This window comes from Danio aesculapii, chromosome 12 (assembly GCF_903798145.1).
Source record: "Danio aesculapii chromosome 12, fDanAes4.1, whole genome shotgun sequence".
Classification (NCBI taxonomy): domain Eukaryota; kingdom Metazoa; phylum Chordata; class Actinopteri; order Cypriniformes; family Danionidae; genus Danio; species Danio aesculapii.
Genome location: NC_079446.1, coordinates 28740357 through 28763442, shown reverse-complemented (window position 1 = coordinate 28763442; position 23086 = coordinate 28740357). Strand labels below are relative to the sequence as shown.

The 23086-nt window shown below is 35.1% G+C and overlaps 3 protein-coding genes across 5 annotated transcripts; all 3 read right to left on the bottom strand.

The window, feature by feature from the left end:
• Nucleotides 1–629: 629 nt before the first annotated feature.
• On the bottom strand, nucleotides 630–19810 carry hoxb1b (homeobox B1b). 3 transcript variants are annotated; one of them, XM_056469154.1, is made up of 4 exons: nucleotides 19445–19810; nucleotides 7638–7723; nucleotides 1342–3913; nucleotides 630–1251 (listed from the first exon to the last, which is right to left on the bottom strand). In XM_056469154.1, the coding sequence occupies exons 3-4, from the start codon at nucleotides 1928–1930 to the stop codon at nucleotides 917–919; spliced, it is 924 nt and encodes a 307-aa protein (XP_056325129.1). In that variant the 5' UTR covers nucleotides 1931–3913; nucleotides 7638–7723; nucleotides 19445–19810; the 3' UTR covers nucleotides 630–916. The 3 variants fall into 3 exon arrangements, with proteins under 3 accessions (XP_056325129.1, XP_056325128.1, XP_056325130.1); XM_056469153.1 differs by having other exon boundaries at nucleotides 7646–7723; XM_056469155.1 differs by lacking the exon at nucleotides 19445–19810 and adding an exon at nucleotides 11309–11404 and having other exon boundaries at nucleotides 7646–7723.
• On the bottom strand, nucleotides 12034–14165 carry hoxb5b (homeobox B5b). The gene is made up of 2 exons (XM_056469156.1): nucleotides 13419–14165; nucleotides 12034–12971 (listed from the first exon to the last, which is right to left on the bottom strand). Exons 1-2 carry the CDS (start codon nucleotides 13999–14001, stop codon nucleotides 12724–12726), a joined length of 831 nt encoding a protein of 276 aa, XP_056325131.1. The 5' UTR covers nucleotides 14002–14165; the 3' UTR covers nucleotides 12034–12723.
• Nucleotides 15100–16872, bottom strand: hoxb6b (homeobox B6b). The gene is made up of 2 exons (XM_056469157.1): nucleotides 16228–16872; nucleotides 15100–15795 (listed from the first exon to the last, which is right to left on the bottom strand). The coding sequence occupies exons 1-2, from the start codon at nucleotides 16646–16648 to the stop codon at nucleotides 15542–15544; spliced, it is 675 nt and encodes a 224-aa protein (XP_056325132.1). The 5' UTR covers nucleotides 16649–16872; the 3' UTR covers nucleotides 15100–15541.
• Nucleotides 19811–23086: the final 3276 nt, after the last annotated feature.

Sequence of the window (23086 nt, the reverse complement as noted above, 5' to 3'; positions counted from 1 at the left end):
TCACTGTCAAAAAGTTGACAACTTAAAATTTTAAGGCAACAAACTTAAGAATATTTTTGAGTTTACTCAACTTAAATCGAGACAAGTGCAGTAATTGGGTTGAAAGTTGGGTAATCTCAAAAACGTCCTAAAGTTTGTTGCCTTAAAATTTCAATTTTTTTACAGTGAATGCAATGCAATGCACAATTCACAATCTATAGAATTAATTTATATTAACAGCACACTGCTATTTGTGTGTAAATATAAAATTTGGATGAAAGTGGCCACAAGAAATATCAAAATGTCTTGGCTGACTCTTTCTAACTCCAAGTCTTAACTTGCAGTATCATCGTGCTGTGCCAATAGGATCGAATCCTCAAATCAGTGAGTGTTACACTGAACACCAAGGAGTGTTTACATGTTTAGAGAGCCTGAAGGCACAAAAAGGTGAAGAGGTCGTAGGAAGCCACCCGATGTGTAATGCAACATTCCTCTTGTCAAACTATACAGACAAGAGCAACACTGATTTAAATTAGCTCCATTGTATTGCAACATCCTCTGACAAAGGACACAACCTTACAAACATCATGAAGAGCCTTTTAATTAAAAGATCAATAAACCGGATTAAATCCACAAACAGATTTCAGAAAAATAAAATATTTATTTATCAGGTCAGATTGTTTTCGAAATCCATAAACATGTCAGTCTTTTTTTTACTTTTTAATACTCTTTCAACAGAGGAATCTGTAGTGCAAAATAATTGACCTGATGTCAACAAGAAGAAAAACATTTGAATATTAAGCATATACCCTGTTAATGCATCTATTTAGTAGTTCTAATGCAGCACAAAAACACACATAGCACGTAAACCATGTTTTTTTCTACGACAGAATAAGTTAAATAGTCCTCCAGTAATTAATCAAAAGTGTGGCACTCATCAAATTGCAGTAGAAGAGTCTGAGGTAGGCGAAGCACCAGGCGATGAGCTGGTTGAGTGGTCTGCGTTTTGACCAGAAGAGCAAAGGGTTGCTCTTTTAATTACCGGAGCCGTTCCTTCCTTCTCGCGCTTCTTCTGCTTCATTCTGCGATTCTGAAACCAAATTTTAACCTGCGTTTCGTTCAGTTCGAGTGTGGCGGCCACCTCCACTCTGCGCGCCCGGGTCAAGTACTTGTTGAAGTGAAACTCCTTCTCAAGTTCCGTGAGCTGCTTGGTGGTGAAATTGGTGCGTATTATGTTCTGCTGGCCATGGATTCCGTATTCGGCGACTTTAACTGAAAATTATGAATGAATAAAAAACACGACTTAGAAACTGTATTTTAATATCACATCATCTATAGCCATTGTAATTTGCCATAACTCACCTGTTTTAGGAGGGTTTCTCTTGACTTTCATCCAGTCAAACGTTGGCGCTTGTTTAATGTTCGTCTTGGAGTCGCTGTCACTGTCAGGAGAGACCTGGTACTTGCTAAACGAACCATAGCCGTGTGTTTCGGCTTCTCCATATGCATATGATTGATAGTGGCTTGCAGAGACCGAGCCAGGCCTGCAGTTTGATTCACTGTAAGTTCCAATGTTGGCTCCCATATTCACGACGGAAAAGCCAGGGGACTGAAGGCGCATGTGGTCATCTGCTTGAGTGAGAACGTGTTGATGTCCATAGTCCGAATGAGGAGGTCTGGTTTGCTTGCAGAAATTGTTGTGTCCAGTTTTTCCCATGTCCACGTTGAGGTGGAATGGCTGCGATTGAATTTGTGCGTAAGATGTGCCATGAGTTTCGTGCGGTGCCGATGTGAAAGTGTTTCCTCCGACTGGCCGTCCCTCGGGAATGTAACTATTTGTACTTGCACAAGCACTTGGCAAGTATTCTTGCTCTACAGGAAAACACCCAACTTTCGAACTATACGTGTTAGAACCACGGTTATAAATCGTATAATCTAAGTAGGAATTCATTGTTGACTGACCAAGCAAAATTGATTAAGCAGGGTCAATATAAGCTGATGTGTGGTCCCAGTGCCCCTACAACCTCTAAGCAGTATGTCAAACCACGCAAAGTTGTATCCGAGCTCATATCAGTTAAGTGACAGATCATGTGACTAATTTTGCGCCAATAGTGTGCGACCTGCGGTAGCACTCTGGGCGTTGCAGGTGTCCATCAAACGATTCGTATTTACATGACAAACACATCAATCGAATCCACCCATCAATCTGATAAAGTCGCAATGTAGGTCTAATGTGAATTAAAGCGAGTACAGCAACAGATAATTTATAGCTATTGTGTATTTGTGACGGTGAGGACAACTGAAGTATTTGTTTAGCGAGCTATAAATTAAAAAGGCCCCTGAAATACATCATGCGCAATAACATCTGACGTGAAATAGTTTGCCTTTGTATTTTTTACCTAATGATCTTCTTGAGATGTTTCAAAATGTGAAGTCCTACTTTAACTTAGAAGACCCCCATGTGCACAAATATAGTTTGTCTTTATCTCTTAAAAGGAGATATGGGCCTCTCTACTTTTAAAATAGAAAACATAATCTAGTAGTCTATAATCTTTCGTTAAAATAAGATATTTATGGAGCTAGGAAGTTTTGTTCCTAATAATCGGGAACTACTGGTATCGAATATGTTTTTTTCTCTCTATAAAAGTTTAAGATAATGATTTAGCTTGTAATTTTACCCTAAAGTGAACGCTACATTCTATTTAGGGCAGATAAAACCTTTTTAAAATAAACGCAATATAAAGTAGCACACTAAAACCTCGTAATAATGGCAATATTTTTTACACAGTGATTTGACTGATTTATTAACCCAAAATAGGTTAGATTATTTAATAAAGTAAGTGCATTAATAAAGCTTAATACTCTATGATTTAAATTAATTTCGCAAATAATACGTGAAATTGGCTTTTTATCATTTGAAGGGCAGCTTTGTTATGGGTTACGCTCTAGGGAATTTGCAGTTTTGTGGAAACGAGGTTGTTCAGAAGAGACAGAATTGTGACCCATTAAGCTGGATATTCATGCCCAGCCATGTGTGCGGAAGGACTTTCACCTTAGGCATTGTAGATGCCATAGCCAACATTAATAAATCTTGTTGAAGTTTCGCGGAAGACAGTTTTGGTTTGCTGCAGAGATGGTCCTACCAAGAGCGACTCTTTTTAAACTTACGAAAACAGATTATAAGTTTGGAACATCAAATGCTCTTGGTCAGTTGTTTACAGCAGTACGTGCTTTTTGAGTCAGTCAATCCTAGCGGGGGGTTCTTGTCGCTCCGGCGCTGATATGAGGTTATTTTTTTACTCTATATTTGGATAAACTTTGAAGCAACATTTTAATTAACAGCGAATACAATATTCTAATATATAATATATTTAGGCCCTTCAAACATTATTACAAAAGTCTAATATTTCATCAAATAGGCTATGCAATCTAGCTTTCTAAATTTCAGATTTCTCAACTAGGCCTATATTTACTCACCATAAAATAACGCCACGCTCCTATTTGTAGTATTTGCTTGCATTCTGTCATCCAATAATATATCCAGTGATACACTTTGGCTACAAACCTGTTGATTTGATATCATCTCTGGTATACGCTAGTTTGCTGGAGTTAGTGCAGTCTTGATTCAGATCTTATAGCCATTTGTTTCGTCCCTCTATATGTCGTCCTGTAATAAATATCACTTTGCATTTTGGTCCTTTTCGGTCGCTGACTCAATATTTTTGGGGATGAATTTTTCCTTTGAGTCAAATGTAGGCTATAACGACCTGGTTCCGAATAATTCCGCGATGTCGTAAGACAGACGATGGTGTTCCTTATCTGCATTTTCTGGACGGCTTTCAATAGTTATGTTGGTCTTTTCTGGAGGTTTAGCAAAACTCTGGCCTCTCGTGTCATGTGACAGTGTGGTTCCGGAGGCCCGCTGGAAGATGACCTGCAGGGTCAGAGCAACACGATGTGAGTCAGGGAACACGAATCTATCATCGCAGTTCAAAGGAAAAAGATATTAGTGGATCTTTATATATGCGAACTATTAAATACCACAGTACCTCACTCCTGCTGACAAAAATGAAAACTCAGTTTTTTCTTTTTTCTTTCCCTTTCTATTATTTAGATATAATTAAATTATTTTAAAAGCGCTATGCAATGTGAGTAAATCACAAACTTAGAATAAAAAAATATATATAGCTAACATACTGGACTACCTGGGACTACATAAGTGAAAAGTTATATTAAATTATCCGAGAAAAGTGTCTTTAAAAATATCTTAGAAAAAGTTTTTCTTTTAATTGCTTTTTTTAATTTATCGTTGGTACACATTAAATGTGTTATAGCCAACAATCTGTTTATAGCTTTACTATTAATACTAAAAGTATAGCATTTAGCAGGTTCCCTTTGTTCTTTCACTAAGTGTTTTGCTATGGGAAAACAAATAAGTTCAAACGTTTGGAAACATCGTTCATCGTGAATCGGATAATACTAATGCATCAAATATTCTGAACGTATACAGCAAAATCTCTATTTTAAACCACTTTAAAAATATGAACGATTACTATGGCATTCACTGTTATGAAAATTAATATATATATATATATATATATATATATATATATATATATATATATATATATATATATATATATATATATATATATATTTGTAAAAAAAAAAAAGCCCTATTTAATACATTTGACAAACTTTACACTCTTCACAAACTTTATACTGTATTTGTTTTAATCATGACTGGGGTAATAAAACCATAATCAAATAATGAAGAAACACTCGCTGGAAAAAACAATGGCAAGGGGAGTGTGCAGTGGTACAGAAGGACGCACAAAGCCCTGTGAACTCGTCTTGAACCTTAGCCAAAGTACTAGGGCAATTAATCACATAGACAGATCCTCCACCATTCACAAACTGAGCTTATTCTTCAGCATCTTGATTTCATAGAGAGCTTGAATTAAGTCACAATTCACTGAGACATTTGCTAATAAACATATTTTACGTTTATACACAGACTGAATCACTTTTATTAGTAATATTAAAAATTGCCTATATAATAATAAATAAATATAGTAAATCAGTTTTAACAATATTCTCTATAGTCGTTTGTTTTCAGCTCCGCATCTTAAATGTCTCTAAATAAGAGTTCTGACTTATTAATACATGTAAATAAAATACTGTCCTCTCTAAATATATAACGACAAAAATGCAATAAATGCTTACCTATAAGCGATAAAGCTCAAAGGATGAAGCCTGTCAAACCCCGCGGTGCAATTATAACATAATGTCACGCAAATCTAATCAGACACATTTTAGAAAAAAGCACGTTATACCCAAACCAAACACGCTACTTTGAGCATATTCAATCTAAAAGCGTACAGTATGGTACTGCTGAAAGGAAATCTTCCTCTTCTGAGAAGATTACATGTCTTGAATGTAAAAGCTGATGGAGGCAAAGAAGGATGTCTCTCGGAGTTGGCAATCGATATAAATTGAACTGCGAAACAAACAAAAATTAAGCAAGATCAGGATGTTGTTGTGAAGAAGTATTGACGTGGTGTACATACCAAACGATCAAGAACGTTTACCTCACACAACACAGACCAAGAATGAATAGATGCGTGCCATTTTAATTAAACAAGCTGCTGATAATGGCTCTTGTAGGTTAGTGACATAAGCAAAGCTTTAAGGCATTTATTTTATCCATAATGAATTAAAAGTGGCCCTGTAGCACGTGCCTTTTTGTTTTTAAATTAGATTTATGCAGATGGTACTGGAGGTGAATGCTCTCTGTATTAATGTAACAATTCTACGATGAATTACTGTAATTATTATTTTTAACAAAAAAATTGAAAATCGTTGATGAATAACTTTAAAATAAAGGTTCCAATTTATGTGCGTTTTCTCAGCGATGGAACTAAAATAATCTAAATAAACCATTTATTCCCTATTGTGAAGAACATTTTATATAATAAAGAAAGTCTTTATTAACTGTAAAGTAAATGCTCAAATGTAGAACATTTTATGAAATGGAAAAACTTTTTCTTCAATTAACCAATACCATTTTATGTACTCCAATATTAGCTAGCACTTTTACAATTAAATGTATGTGTTTGTAAAGGAGACATCTGTTTCGAATTATTCGTGCATGATATTGTAATTAGTGATGTTGAAGATGAGAGAGTACCGCTGTCTTGGGATGGTCCTGCGATCAATTCCCCAAAGGTCCAGGGGCCTTTGATCTCTCAAGTTGATCTCAGTGTTTCATTACTTTGCTCATGTCATTGTAACTGTGGATTCGTCATAGACGGTCTAACCAATCTTGTGCCTTAATCTAATCTTAAACGTTTTATTGATATTACCATTGCTTAACCCAGCCTACAACAGTATCTTACTTAACCAATATATTAAATCAATTAGATCAACTATATTTATATATAGTGCTTAGCGCAAACTACCCTTTAATAAATAATTATTTTCTACGGGATTCTTTACAGTAATGTAATTGTGCATATACCTTAGTCAGTACTAAAGCCTAAATTTGTCCACATATTAATGTTTGGGGGAAAATGTTAAAATATTTTTGTAGTTTGTCATTTTTCTTTTCAGTAATTCCTTTAAATTCAAATAGATTGTCTTTCTATTCCTAAAGATGTTAGGTGACCAAACTCTTGTTTTAATGGATATAACTGTTTAATAAAATCGTTTTGTTTTTAAATACATCGAAACGAAAAACATTGGCTATATTCACTGAGAAATGGATTAAATATTAGTTTTCAAAAGGTGGTTTATGTATACTCATGTATGCTGAGCACTGTATATGTGATGGGCATATCCGTTGCAGTTGTCCAGCCATATGAAACTATTAGCTCAAAAACTGCTTTATACACAAGAAATTGCATAATAGATATAAAACTAGATATATACTTATAATAATAAATATACTTAATGAAGAGATAAAACCATTAAATCCATAATACAGTTTTCGCCAGTGATCAAATATTTGAGGGACGTCTTGTTGTCATTTTAGCTATCATTAAATAGTGTATTCATACAATTTCAGTGGTATTAAAATAAACGAATAATGAATTTAACCCAGAGCGATGGAAAAAATATGCATCTCAGTATTGGCCTTAGCATGTTTTCGTACATAATATCGTTGCAACTATAGCATAGCATGTATCTAAGCTTCTGAAATATATAGACTTACTCACAATGAATGGTGCTTATGCTGTGGTGTTGGTCCTACATTCTCCCGCTTAATTGTCCACAGTAATGAGGACAGCTTCTTGCGAGGGAAAAGCCCCAAGAAATTTCTCCCAAACTCACACAAGTTAAGCTCGGCGAAAAGCCAGTCTTGACGAATAGGCTGCGTTGCCTTTCTGCTCTGGAGCCTCTTCATTAATTATTTAATGAACCACGTGACGTGGAAATAAGGGATGCGGAACCAGTATCTTTTCACTTCTAGCCTACTACATTCACCTCTTCATTCCCAATGAATTAGTCACTTTTGTATCAACGAAAAATTAAAGAACCTTATTTTATTAATTCAAATACATAATAGCAAAATAGTAACAATTACTGCAGGTTCTAGTTTCTCGTTATAAGTAATGACAATTCAGTTGACATATAACAGCACATAGTGAAACACATACATTTATACCTCTTTATTTTGTCACATTCCTTCTTCTCAGTTGTTTGTCCATTTGATGAACACAGCGTCACTGTGATGCACTTGTTGCTAGAAAAATAAAGTAAAATCAGGTTTAACTAATTAGCATAACAATTTTTGAGTAACACCAAACATCAATATTGCAACGTGCCATCACACCCTCAAGTAGGCAATTTTACGATTATTGTATTACTTTGTAGCCAATATGTGGCCTGGGGTCACGGTGGCGCAGTGGGTAGCACGATCGCCTCAAAGCAAGAAGGTCGCTGGTTTGAGCCCCAGCTGGGTCAGTTGGCATTTCTGTGTGGAGTTTGCATGTTCTTCCTGTGTTCCTATGGGTTGCCTCCGGATGCTCCGGTTTCACCCCACAGTCCAAAGACTTGCGCTATAAGTGAATTGAATAAGCTAAATTGGCTGTAGTGTATGTGTGTGATTGCGGGAGTATGGGTGTTTTTCGGTGTTGGGTTGTGGCTGGAAGGGCATCCGCTGCGTAAAACATATGCTGGATAAGTTGGTGGTTCATTCCGCTGTGGCGACCCCAGTTTAATAAAGGGACTAAACCGAAAAGAAACTGAATTTGGCAAGACTGTAGAATATCACAATCATAGTTCAACAATAACTAATGTTTTAATAAAATCCAAAGTTGTGTTTGTGAACATGAACTAACGTATTTAACTTAACATTAACTAACGTTAACTAATATGAATAATAATTAATGTATTAGTAATTGTTTCCTCGTGTTAGTAAATACAATAACATTAACTAATAGACAATTAAAGTGCTACCCAATCTTTTGTTCTTTCTTGTTGCATCTGAAAATAACAGTTAATATAAATAATGCTTTATAAGGATGATCCAGCTTGTTTTTAATTATTTAAAATTCTCATGTTGTCGCCATTTGTCACAACGTGAAAATGATGTAGCGCCATCAGGTGTCTAATTTTCAAGACCTTTACATCCATTTTAAAGCGATAGATAGATAGATAGATAGATAGATAGATAGATAGATAGATAGATAGATAGATAGATAGATAGATAGATAGATAGATAGATAGATAGATAGATAGATAGATAGATAGATAGATAGATAGATAGAAATAAAAATAAACAAAGTGTGCACAATTCCACTGTATTGCGTTGTGTTTATGTCAACTACATATTCCCCAAGACACGAATTTGCGACTGTATATTCACACAAATTCGGATCTACAGGGTATATATAGATGACAGACATCATTGGCATTTGTTGTTATTCTTCCAGATCAGCCTTGCAAAAAAAACATGTGGTTTTCTTTCATTGTGAATTTGTTAAAACTGCTAAAATAAAGCAACAGACAAAGTTAACTTTCATATTTCCCTCGAAACTGCTGTTTTCTACACTACGTCGTTTTCTTATTTCAACTTCATTTCTGCATTATCAAACCAAACCCTACCAATAAGACCTCGATTTAGACTTTTATGTTCAAGCTAAATATCTTAATCAAATGAATACAGAAGTCGTTAAAAACCAAAACAAATGTTATAATCACGCAAATCTGATTTACTTTTGGTTAAACAAATGAGATCACGTAAGAGATAGGTAAACTTACTATGTGCCTTACTGATCTGCACAACCGATGGTTCTCCTCTTGTTTCTTGTTGTCTCTATATTTCATTTGCCTCCATTAAGTATACTTTCATTAACAAATCCATTTGTAACATTTTAAGTATTTAGCATGACTTTTTTCTTTGGGACTTTCATTTCGTGTGTCTCTGCAGGACTAGCCTTTCAACAGCTTAGCATGAGACACCACACAACCTTTTTGGGCGCATAACGATCGATTAAAGATGAAAAATTCAAGATAACCTTAAGCGAAATATCGTTTATCAACTTCATTAGGCATCCTGCTGCTGCACGCTTCGATTAGTGAGCTTTCCAGAACGTGTTATCGCCCTAAATCCAGTGCAAACATACCAGTTAAATAGACCACTAATTAAATACCCAATAATTCTTATTTTAATTCAATTAAAAAAATTTATAGCTGTGCATAAACTATGTGTTTGCTTAAACGTGCTTAAACTACAAAAAATATTTTATTCTGTAAGCTCATTTGCATTTTCATACAAAAACAGCACACCTTCAAGAAAATAATATCATAATTTTATGATATTTACTGCTGTCTGTTGATTTGTTAATATTTGCCTCTAGCTCAAAAGCTGTGAATGGTGCCAGCAATCACAGAACTGTGTGACCTCAGCGTGAACTCAGATCCTTCACCAAGCATCGCACTGTCACGGTTTTCTTTCTTTTTCAATATTCAAAAGCGCTGATATTTGAATTTCCACCATTAATAATTCTATCATATTGTTAATCGTTTTTATCTCAGTAAGTCCCATAGCTATTATGATTATTCCTCGTAGTAATTGTCATATTTTACCAATATTGCTTAGACCTCGGTTAGACACCAAAAGAAAAAAGACAGGAAAGAGACTTCGTTTGTAAACTGTCGCATTAAAAAAACAAAGAACAAAAAACTTTACATTTTTCTACATGTTCTGGAAAATTCGACCTACATTATTTTCAAAGAAAACCTAAAGTGTGTATGCAGAATGAGAAAATAACAGATCAGGAGCTCGGTGTAAGGCGGGCCCTGCTGGTGATGAAGCAACATTACATCAATCTAACTAGCAACAAATCTAACATTTCTGACATTTATGATTCAAAGAAAACAAAATTGATAAAAGCCGAATAGTAAAGATAATCACATTTATTAAGCATCGCATCGACTGTTTGGTTTGCTTGCTCGCACTAGGCTACTGTCTTTCCCTCAGTGTCGTGTCAGTAGTCTACAAAAAAGTCTTTAAGAAAATTACAGTCCTAACTGTTGAGTCAAAATGTATCTCAAAATCACCATCTAGCAAGTTTGGCATGGACCTTGTGCTTCTTTGGGAAGGCATGTGTGCCACTTTCGTCTCCTGACCTCCGAGTGATCCCTTCCCAATGAATAATTGATGAGAACAGCGCCCAGATTACCCCTATCAATATGCAAAACACATTATAGGGGCAAAATGGGACTTTAATAGTTATGAATCGAAGTACTGTTTCTATCACGAGTAAATTGTAGTTACATCCGTGCAAAGTATCTTTTTTCTCAACAAAAACACAACCACATTTTTCTTATCCCCAAAATATTGCACCTATTTTAAATGTCCAAACATATAATACTGTACAAACTGAAAAGACATTCGCTGTAATGTTTCCCATTTTATGATACAAGTACACAATTTACCATGGAATGCCAACATTATTTTACCACGTTACCTTTCTAGAATATGCCGAATAATTATCTATTTTTACATCTTTTTTAGAAATAGGTTTTGGGTTTTGAGTAAAATAATTAAAAAAATATTTCTTCATGTGTTCATTATAATATAAATAAAACGTATTAAATAATCCGCGCACAATAAAAAAAAAGCTTATCCAAATTTCACTTTGCACGTAATTATTTTTTGTAGCAACACAATTATAATTTCTTTTCGCCCGAGTTCAAATCCGCCGTGATTTACAACTGTATTTTTGATCACTGGATATCATGTAAACCTGTGTGCCATTTAAAAAGCTATAAAGTAATTAATTAAAGGAACAAGCATTTAAAGAAGAAACTTGAGACTTACAGAGAAGACGTGTTATCTTTTTACATCCAGCAGAAATATTATGAAAATCATTGTTGACAGCAAAGTCAGCTTGGGATATTACGACTGTCCAGTTTGAGAAGACTCCGCATGCTGCCCACAACCTTTAGAATCCCGCTGAAGCAGTTAAACAGTCAGTTACATTCAAGAATGTGAATTATGTAGCGCATTGTCAACCCCCCTAAAACCATAAAACTAACTTTATGGACCTCACGTGACTTTTTTAGAGCTACCAAGTGCTACATGTTGGTGTTATGGACTGGACTTCAGAAGAAAATAATCGGGGAAGATGATTTATTTGTTGTGTTTCATACAAATAGGGCAGATTGTTAAAATAACATGTAAAATCGTTCTGGTGATCCGCTTAAAGTATTAGCCGTGTAAATTGAAAGTTTAAGCAATTGTTGTGTTGTGATACATTAGAGCTGAGTTTGAATATTGCCCATTATATATTCTATATCGAGATCCAAAATGTTCTCGCATAAACGTGATTTGTTCATAAGTATTCATTATAAATACGTTGAAACTTTATAGCCTAGAGAATTTCAGATGAATATGCACAATGTAAGGGAAACTATTTATAAAATATCAGGTGATTAACTGCTCGATAAAGGGAAAACAGTTGCAGATGTTTTGCCTGGATCAACGTTGGGATCACTAATCAAACAGGCCTACAGACAAACAGAGACATTTATGTGTATGACTGAAAGAAAACTTTATTATTCTTTTTGGATGAACTCGTTTTCATTTTAGACACAAATACAAAAAAATGGCAGAGATACCATTAACGTGTCAATGACAAAACATTTTTTTATCCAACTTTTAACACAGAACGTCCATAACTCACGTTGTGCACTACAAATAACATATTGGTCACTACTGTATAAAGACATTCTTCATAGGACATCTTACGAGCCCAAAGTAATTTTGTGCTGCAGCCTAAGTACACAAATGTAAGTGCGAAAAGATTAACTTTCTCGCGATGTAGGTATCATCTACGAGAAATCAAAAAAGCCTGGCACATAACAAGAATATAGCATGTTGCTTGAATAATACATGACGTTTCAATACAAGTTCATGATACAACAAAAGTTTCTCTCTTTTTACACTATCACTTAAGATAGTTAGGTAGTGCGAGTTGTACTGTACATAATTGTTGTAAGAGATCTAATACGTTGCACGAATAGCTCACATGGAACATGCTTTCCTCCACGAATAAACTTGACACACTTGACATTCACACTCATTTTATGGCAATTGTAACTAGTTTAGCATATGATAACATTCAACAGCTGACAATTTTGAGTTGCACGGGAGAATCACACGTCGTCAGGTGAGAACAAAGGTGCAGCGCTGTAACAGTAGTCGAATTTTCCAATTGATGTGGTGTGATTTGATCAATTTTGAAACGCGCTCCCCGCTGTAGCGAGACTCATACTTTTCAGTTTATTGTCCTTCTTCCATTTCATCCTGCGATTTTGGAACCAGATTTTGATTTGCCTCTCTGAGAGGCAGAGAGCGTGAGCTATCTCTATTCTCCTCCTGCGCGTCAGATATCTATTGAAATGGAACTCTTTCTCCAGCTCGAGCGTCTGGTAGCGAGTGTAAGCTGTTCGAGCCCGTTTTCCATCAGGTCCAGTCATATCTGGCATAAGCAAGGGCAAAAAGATAACAAGTAAACATCACAAATCCATCAAACGGAAATTGACTTAAGCGTCCATCACATTTTGGATGTTGGACTGCTGGTTCATATGTATATTCAAAAAGACGTGTGGTTTAGAAGCATTGCATTTTATGGCTTTACTGATGCACAATAATTTAACATGCAGTCACCTCTAAGAGAGTAGTTATTCTCTGTTTAACATATACTTATGCTAACTCAATGGTCCGTTAAAGCATTCATTTTTAAGACAAACATTAGAGGGTTGCCAATCGAATACTGCTGTCTATTTAAAATAAAATCTGAATAGAGAAACATGCATTTAATCCACGCATAACCTATAAATAAATTTAAATTAAAAAACTAATCATTAAGATAGGACTGTTGTATTTTTTATCATGTCTGAATAAAAAAATACAGAGATGTTTATACCATGGCTAATGTGCAGCTTCCTCATCCAGGGGAATATCTGTGGAGTTTGACCGTCGTTAGGTGTTGTAGTCGAGGTCGCCACAGATTCTTGCTTCTGCGTACGACTGGTGGTGGTGGTCTGTGCTCCTTCCTCGGTCTCGGACGAGACATTGGTCTCATCTGTGTCCGCAAAATGTGTGCTATTGCTGCTGGTGAGATTGTTGCTGTTGGTAAGTCTGTTGTTGCCGGTTGGTGTGCTCTGATCAGATGGAGGAGAGGAACCCTTCAATTCCAGAGTATCGCTGGTGGCACAAGACAGGGGATCTGGAGACGAGAGAGAGCAGCTCGACTGTCTGTACCGGGTCTCCTGACTCGGATTTTGGAAAGCGCGAGAATTATCTCCAACTGCCCCGAAATGGCCATTGTTGGGACGGTTTACACTGAGGTCTATTCCATTGTAGTTGTAACCGAAAGACCCGGAATGCATGCTGGTGGAGTCCCTGTAAGAAGCGTTCATAGCGCCGTTAGTACCATAATTTAGTAACTGATAGTCAGACCCATTCGGATAGCGCCCTGAGAACGAGTTTAGAAAATAAGAGCTCATTTGGATGTTTTAAAATGTCTTGGTTTGTAGATCTTGGTCGTTAAAATCCAGCGCCGCACAATTTATGATGTAATAATGAATTATAGCAATGCACTGTACTTCGTTTTTGCCATGTATGCGGCCAAATATGGGAGAGCGTTAGGGCATCACGTGCCTTTGTTGACCAGTCGTAAATTCTCTCTGATGACTTCAAGAGGTAATTCATGCTCTATGGTTACAAATGATGACGAAATGATGATCGTTTGGTTCAACTCAATGGTGCCTCCCCATCGCGCGCCACATCCCACGTTAGCGGAGGGCGTCACCTACTGGGAGAATTGCAAAATGACCAAACACCTGCACATTTCGGCAAGCCTTTTTACTGCAAAACACTGATTTCACTGCATAAAACTATTTTTTATTAATATACAAATGTATGCTAAATTACAGCAAAGGGTAAATAATCCACTTTGTTTGTATTAGACTTTATTATTAGAATTATTTATATTAGACTTACAAAGCAATTTTGGCTGCTTCATACGTTCATCAGACTCTTTATCAAGCCGTAAGCTATGAATAGGGTGTTTGTAGCTTCTTAACTTTGGTTAGCTTTATTTTTGTCATAACAAGTTATACAAAAATTCATTGAAAATATTAATAAATAAATAACATGGTGGAAATGGACAGATTCTTATTTTGCAATCTGGCCCTCTGATCATAGAGTTTCACGGAACAATGAAGAGGTTTATAATTGAAATAATATACTACAAAAATATTAAAATAGTAAAACAATATTGGTATATATATATATATATATATATATATATATATATATATATATATATATATATATATATATATATATATATATATATATATATATATATATATATAACGAGTCTTTCAGATTTAATATTTTGTCATGTAGTGCATTATCAAAGCATTAAGTTAGTAATGAAACGTCTCTGGCACAATGAGCCAGAGACGTTTCATTACTAACTTAATGCTTTGACAGATAAGACGAGCATGTATTACACATGAAGAAGGGTAAACCACAGTAATTGTTAAAGAATCATTTTATTGACAAAATGACATTGCTAACAAAGTATGGTAGCGTATTATTAATAGTGCATTCACATATACACAAAAGTGACGACCCAATAAATTAAGAATAAAAAAAGTCACATTTTCTTCTTTACTAATACACGTGGACTAAATACAGGACCATTGAACCCAAAGTTTTAAACATGAACTTCTTTTTCAAATTAGTCATTACAACGCTCAAACGTTTGAAAACGTTTATCTTATTACCTTGGATAGTCCAAATAAAATGCACAACAGTAGTTAAAGCACCTCCCAAAACTTTTACCGTCTTTACAGAGGTGAGTTCGACGCCTGTTTTTATAAGAAAGAAAGTCTCCCTTGAAGCTTTTTGGAGTCAACATAACACTTATTAGGTAGCTTTTTTTTCCTGTTGGACAGACCATGTATTAATTAAAACTACATTCTACATGTTATGTACAGTGTTTCTAGGGCTTCGCCATAAGCTGCTTTTTAGCATTTATCCAGCCTTTCCACCATCTTCCTCATCGCTGACCTTTGCCGAGTTCACTGCTTTATTCTCCTTTTTCCATTTCATTCTGCGGTTTTGGAACCATATTTTGATCTGTCGTTCCGTCAAACACAGAGCGTGCGATATTTCAATTCTTCGCCTTCTTGTCAAATATCTGTTAAAGTGGAACTCCTTTTCCAGTTCAAGAGTCTGAAACCGAGTGTAGGTTTGACGACCCCTGCGGCCAGTGCTGCCAGGCATTCCTGTCAAGTAAAGTGAAAGACATTCTAGGTCAACATCCAATAGCCTAGACATACAAACAGTACAACGTAAATACACCACTAGGCAACTAATTGTCCCTATTATCATTATTACGTTGATTATAATTACTGCAGGGACATCAGATTTCACATCTGCATTCTGCATCTACATATAAGACGTGCTTTTATATATAAAAATTATTTTAAATGACTATTTTAAATAAGTGTATGCTACACATTTACGTATCGGGTTACCAAAACCCGCTATTCTTAATTTAGCGCTTGGCATAACTTTTTTTTTCTAAGCACTGCAGACCATGTCTCTTCATTATGTGGGCTATGTTTTTATATGTTGACAGAGTCGTAGTGCTAAGTAGGCTAAAGTAAATTGCTTATCTACTTCTAAGACATGCAAGGAAATCAGGAATGTCTTACCATTACATGAGTTCATCCTCTGCATCCACGGGTAAACCGGGGTACACGGTTTATCTTCAGTGCTAAAATATCTCTCTGTGCCCTGTTCAGTGCAGTCCGTCTTGCACTGGTCCTGGGTTAGGACCAGCGAGTCTTCCAGACTTCCAATAGCGCACGAGCGTTCAGCGGTTCGGTAAATATTGGGTGTTGTGTAGTCACAAGCACTGGTGGATCCGCTTCTCCCAAAAACACCCCCAGCTTGCTGATAATACGAGGAGGTGTAAACCTTGTCCTGGACATTGGTAGCTCCGAACGTAGCGCTTGGATAATGTCTTAAAGAATCTGTATATCCAGAGGAATATAGCGGTATCTGACCCAAGAAAGACTCCTGTCCTCCGGGTAGAGACACGGGAAAAGTTGAGTTGACGAAATAGGAACTCATGGGGTGGCCAGTGTTATTGTCCGTGTGTTATGATTTGTTGTGTTTTATAGTCCAAGTGGTATTTGCCATTACTTTATCTGAGATTTGGTTTTAGCCGAAGGGGGGGTGGCGAGGTTCCAATCTGAGACCGCGGGGAAACGGACCAGCTGATCAGTGCCTGACCAATCCTGAGCATTTCTACCAGCAGGATAACGTGTAAGGTGGGGGCCCTCTTGTTGCATAGAATCGAATCCCCAGGGTATCTCAAAACACTGTACGCAAGTGTATTTCTCCGTTTACCTCATAAAAATAAGAAATAACAAAATGCAATAATATAGCCTAAATAATCAATTACGTCATAAGAGTACGTGGGTAATTATGAATGCACTCTCCAAATTTTCTCAAACGAAAAACTGTCGCAAAGCTCATATTGACGCACGTCATGTTTTTTGTCTTAATTTCAAAATCGCCATGCTTTAAATAATTAAATTTCATCTAATTGGCTCATTTCGTAAAATCATTTTAGATATGTACGGACCCTCGCTTTCCAGCACGAACTTGTACTGACCTTTACCTTTCTATATATTAAATAATATGGTACAACATCGCTGTTTATGCAAACGTCGCGTTCTCGTGCTGAGACAAAAATTAACCAGCCCAATATAGTCACAGACACAACTTGACAGCTATACGCCAATTTGTCAGATCTTTTCAGTTTTTAGGGAGATTGATATAACTTTGGCAGGGTTTAAATAGGCCTTTCAAATGAAAGTTTTTTTGTTTTTTTATCTACCTATCTATACATAGGCCTACATTCATCTTTTTAGGTTTCCCCCACATGTTGTCACTAATATCGAAATACTGTTTAATTTCTTTCCAGACGTCCAACATGCTCGCAATATTTAGTGAAATCAACATAAAAACCTGCTTCAGCAACATATAGCATACATTGTGTTACCACCCTGTACTTTATCAATTTTATTATATTAGTAAAAACTCAACACTAACATTAAATAGCCAGAGGATAAGTTCTAAAAAATTACATATTAAACGCCACCATTTCCATTTTACAGTTCAGTCCAGCCCATGCTATTCTTTGTTGTCGCTTTACTGAAAGGGTTGCTAAAATTATAACACAAGTACAAAGGTTTGGTATAATTAAACAGTTTAAAAAAAGAAAGAAATATTCCTTACTTGTTATTTACATTTTAATTAAATTAGTTAAGCCTTTTGTTAAAACGAAAGCAAGCATCTCAGAAAAAAAACAAAAAACCATTAATCAATTAACTGTTGTTTAAATTAATAAAAATTGATCTTTAGTGGTATTATTGAATATCGATAAGGTGTAACTACGTAAGCAGGCTGCGCTGTGATCCTATTGTTTTAAGTATATCCCTTCAAAGGTTCGGACATCCTTGTATTCTTTAGACTGCAACGATTTTGTCTTTATAATTACAAAAATATTAATTATCTGATTAAGTAGTCAGATCCTTTTTTTTCTTTTTTTCTTTTTTCCTTATACCCTCAGGCTGGAAACAAAACTAATCATTCTGTCATCCTTATGCTACAGTAATAAAACATTGGAAACCCACAACTGAAAAGAAAGAAAGAAAGAAAGAAAGAAAGAATAAAAGAATAAAAGAAAGAAAGAAAGAAAGAAAGAAAGAAAGAAAGAAAGAAAGAAAGAATAAAAGAAAGAAAGAAAGAAAGAAAGAAAGAAAGAAAGAAAGAAAGAAAGAAAGAAAGAAAGAAAGAAAGAAAATTAGGCTACTGTAATTAAACGATCACTGAGCGATGTCAAATTCTAATATCGAAGAAAAAAGACATACACGTTCAAATAATCAAAATAAAAACATCTAAGGCATGAACCATTTTTAAACTGCATTTGTCTATTACTTGTTCATTGTAGACACTTTGACTGAACACATCTAGGGATGCTAGAGAGGTCTATGAGTCAGGTCACACGCAGAGAAAACCCAAACACAGACACCCAGAATTTCACCACAGTTACCAAATCTCGTCACTAGATGACATCACAGAGCAAGATTTAAGAAAAGGTGTGCTTTCTTCAGGAGCGGAAAAGCGCGCAAGAATTATTTCCCATGTAATAGTAATTCAAAATTAAACATAGGCTAATCTTGGTCATTCAGATTAAGAATTATTTTTGTCTAAAAATAAATCAGTTTCAAAGTACTGCATTTTGTTCTCAAATACAAACACATTCAGTAACAATTAGAAAGTTGATTATGCTTTTAAGGCATATTTGTCCTAACAAATGTCTGTTTAAAAAGCAGGAACCCATCACTTTGAAGGAAAATTTCGTACATTTTAACAAATTCCGAGAAACACTATTAAACCAACAGCAAAAATAGCATCCAACTTTGAACAATCCAATAAAAACATTATAGCAAAATGACCGAGCTGAGGCATCACATTGCTATTCAGAAACTCAATATGGAGATTTGTAAACTCAATGTTAATGTAAATATCAGTCTGTGGCGGCCATCTTGTAACTCTGTAAATAAAGCTTATTTCTAAGCATGTATCTCCCGCCAAATAAGCCCTCAGCATTTAAAAAAACACTGACACAAAAGGCCTGATTGCGTTGCGCCGTGTCGATCTTAATAACCATCATACGGCGCTATAACAGTTATTATCAATTTAAATTATCAAAATGATGTTACTTTAATCTGTTTGTGTTGTTATGCAAAACACATGCTCGAGGAAGTATTTTGAAAGGAAATAGGCTATGTGCACATTGGGTTGCATCATGACATCGGTGCAGTGGAATACAGAAGACTATAGGTCTAGTCTTACCTTTTCTTTCCCGTCATCATTGCTTCACTGGAATGATCCAAAACAATCACGCAGGTTCGTCGATTAACCAGGATCTCGTGTCGTATTATTAGATGCACGTGAGATGCAGACAGAGCTCAAACTTGACAAATTAGAGAAGAATGAACTCAGAAGGTCCTCAGTGAATTTTGACCCTTGCACTCCTAACTGATGTGAAAATCTAAAGACGTTTCGTCCTAGCGTGACGTCGAGCTTTCCATCCATATTAACGCACACAATTCGGCAAGCTCAAGAGATTTTCCTTTTCCTCTGCTTTATCAAAACGTAAAAAACATAAAGGACAGAGGTGCTACTGACTGCGCCCTGACCAAAAGAATGCTGCATTATAGCCACTTGGGAAATCATAAAAAGTTCATGTTCACAGAGAGCTGCTCACGTGACCCCCGTCAGCCAATCCACTGGCAGAACCACGCATAAAGTTCTATCACAAAGTTGTAAATTTTCATAAACAGCTGTGAGTTTATTGCTTTGCTTCACCAATAACTCGGTCGCCGCCATCTTTATTCGTTAAAAGAGGGGGAAAAACACATCACTTCATTAACATCCATAGCTTGTGATAGCATTATTTTTTTAAAGATGGGAAAAAAAGGCTGTACTTTTAGATTTCAGATTTAGAGATAGTCCATAGTCAAGCACTACAAATGTTTGTCAATGTTTCTTTCTAAACAGTTAAAATGTGTAGGCCTTCATCTAAAATGATAACTAGCCTATGTAAAGACATACTCTAGTTTTGACCAATTTATGTTTAAACCCGAAATAGACCAATTACCCTAAAATAAAACCGCACAATTGCGTGTTTCTCGATGGTGTGCGTTCTTTTGTCAGGTGACTTTAGGAGAAAAATAGACAAATGGAACGTGAAAGCCTTTTACAGCACTAAACATGCGTGGAGGAAAGAATTGCTTCCTGTATCTTCGAACAAACACTTATTTCCGACATTTATTGGGGCAATAAAACAGTATAACCCAAAAGTGACCGAGCATGGTCTTTGGGTTATACCCTAAACAAGGCAATGCTCTTGAAGCTCAGCAGTGCATGCTGTCCAAAAAGACCTCAAAAGCATCACAAGAGGTATATATTCTGAATTAATTCACTTTTTATCAATTTGTAACACATTTAGTGACGATTTATATGCATTGTATTTGTTTACATTTATTGAGATACTCGGTCAGCATGTATTTGAATTAATTATATGTAAAGAAGGCTGTATTCTGTTTAATAGACTATTTAACATTTCCTTTTAATATTATTTTATTAGTAGGCTATTTTTTATTCTTAATTTTGCATTTAGCATAACAAAAACGAATTTACCAATTTACGTTCTTCGCAATTGTTCTTAAAACTTAATAATCTCACCTTATAACACAAGATTCTCCCCTACATTTAGAAATGAGAGATTTGCATCCAGTTTTTAGCTTATATTAAAGAGGAAAGGAAAAAATGGAAATTGGATTGCATATTGCATGCTAGACCTATAAACATAAATAAATATATTTCAATTGCGTATTTCTTTCAATAAACGGTAAACAAATACTACCATTCGTTTATTTTTAATAACTTGAATGGATAGTTTTATTCAAATATCAAGGATTGTCTACATTTTTTTGCATGCTTCTTTTAGAAGATATAAAATAACATTAGACCGGGATTTTATGTCATCATAAATGCTGGTTTAGGTAATAATAAACATATTATATATATACAGGTCTGTGTATTGTATCAATTTTAATGTTTGATTTTTCTGGGTTCCTCGTTACTTTTTTTAGTTTAATTTTAAAACTAGAAAACTACTGATTTAGTTTATAATAAAAGATACGTTATTTCTCCATGAGATTAAATTAAAGCCCCAACGAAATGTGGCGTACGTGTTGGATTTTTATGCAAGTTTTCGATTTATTGAGAATTAATTCACAACTGAACAAAACATTTTAATTACTGTCTTGAGATTGTTTGTTTGTTTTTGTTAGATTTTTAGGTTATGCTTTTGAAATGATCAGAATCGTGAAAAGTTTTTCACAATAAGCGAAAACACCAAAAATCTGAATTGGGCTATTATAGTTGGAATAGTACAGTTTTTTTAAATTCTATGAACAACGTTTCAAGGTGAATTGATTATTTCTTCAATAGTAGCCTGCAACATATTTTTAAAATAGTTTTTTTTAAGAACAACACCTTCTATCCTATACCTAGGCCTGCCTAACCACACGTCCGTGCTAACATTTTCTTCTGCACAGGCCAAGCTTCAATATTCGTTAATTTTTCTTAAAATAATTAAACTAAATAAAGTATGGCGCTTTAAAGAATGCCTTTACCTCTTGATCATAGTAGGAGAAACAAGAAAATAAATGTGTAATACAACATGGGAGGAGAAACAATGGAAGGAAATGTATGTGTAATATTTATCTCTCTCAACATCTCTCTTTGTTTCGAACAGTTTGCGCCTTGTCATATATATATATATATATATATATATATATATATATATATATATATATATATATATATATATATATATATATATATATATATATATATATATATATAGCTCCTGACATCCCATCTACATTTGTTTCATTCTGTGGCGACACAATAAATATTTTTGTGGGCATCTTAACTTGCTATGGTACATGAATATACTGTTATTTTCGCATAATTAAAACAAAGCCAATTCTCATAACATGGGCCTTAATGTTGAATTAAAACGCGTTAATGTTTTTAACATAATCATAATATCTAACATACTTCGTTTCTCTCCTGCATAAGTTTAATGACACACACTAGGTAATAATAAAAAAATTCAATATGATTTCTGTTGGTATTGGACTTTGGCAGTTCATTTGTTTCGTGAATACAAATGCAGATCAAGTCTAACAAAAATCACGGAATTAGTCATCGAATATTTATATTAACTATTCCCTTATACAGAAAAACGATTATTCGAAATTAAGATAACACGCCTACGACGTTATAAATCGGCTTACCTTTCTTACAACTATAAATGTCATTTGCTGAATTAAGAACAAGTAATTAAACTCCGTTTAAGCAGTTTTTTTTTTTTATATTGAGGTGAATGAAGCCTATAGTCTCTACGATTTTAATTACGAGGACTTTTGCAAAGCCAAATATAACGTACGTTCTTTATAACCAGGTTTTATATTTCTATCTTGTAGTATGCTATTTTTGCTTTGAAAAAATAAATATGAAAATTACATAATCCCTCAAGTCAAGTAAAAGAATTGCATTGTTGATCTTTTTATTACCGCAACGAATAAATGCAATGTAGGCTACACAACGAATACACATAAACATGTAGAATCAAACAACACGACATTTATTGACCAAAAGGAACATTGAGGAGAGCTCTGAGGACTTTAGTATCTTCAAATGTTAATCTCGGGCAATGAATTTCCTATAGGCTCCACCAAGCCGAAATCCCTGAAAGAAAGGTACCACAATTAAGAGGCATCTGGCACTTGGTGTTCATAAATGACGAGACTGAGATCGAGACCAGACTGCTCGGGAATCCAGCAAGAGTCATAAACGCCTGTAAATTGCCTGCATGAAACGAAGTGCTCATAATGAACTTTTGGCTTAGGGTCAAAT

Coding starts and splice junctions, on each gene's coding strand:
- hoxb1b (XM_056469154.1), bottom strand. CDS start 1,930: ATGAATTCCTACTTAGATTATACGATTTATAACCGTGGTTCTAACACG. Junction 1,252..1,341: donor GAGAAACCCTCCTAAAACAG/GTGAGTTATGGC, acceptor CATAATTTTCAG/TTAAAGTCGCCGAATACGGA.
- hoxb6b (XM_056469157.1), bottom strand. CDS start 16,648: ATGAGTTCCTATTTCGTCAACTCAACTTTTCCCGTGTCTCTACCCGGA. Junction 15,796..16,227: donor GAGGATGAACTCATGTAATG/GTAAGACATTCC, acceptor TTTACTTGACAG/GAATGCCTGGCAGCACTGGC.
- hoxb5b (XM_056469156.1), bottom strand. CDS start 14,001: ATGAGCTCTTATTTTCTAAACTCGTTCTCAGGGCGCTATCCGAATGGG. Junction 12,972..13,418: donor GAAGCTGCACATTAGCCATG/GTATAAACATCT, acceptor TGCTTATGCCAG/ATATGACTGGACCTGATGGA.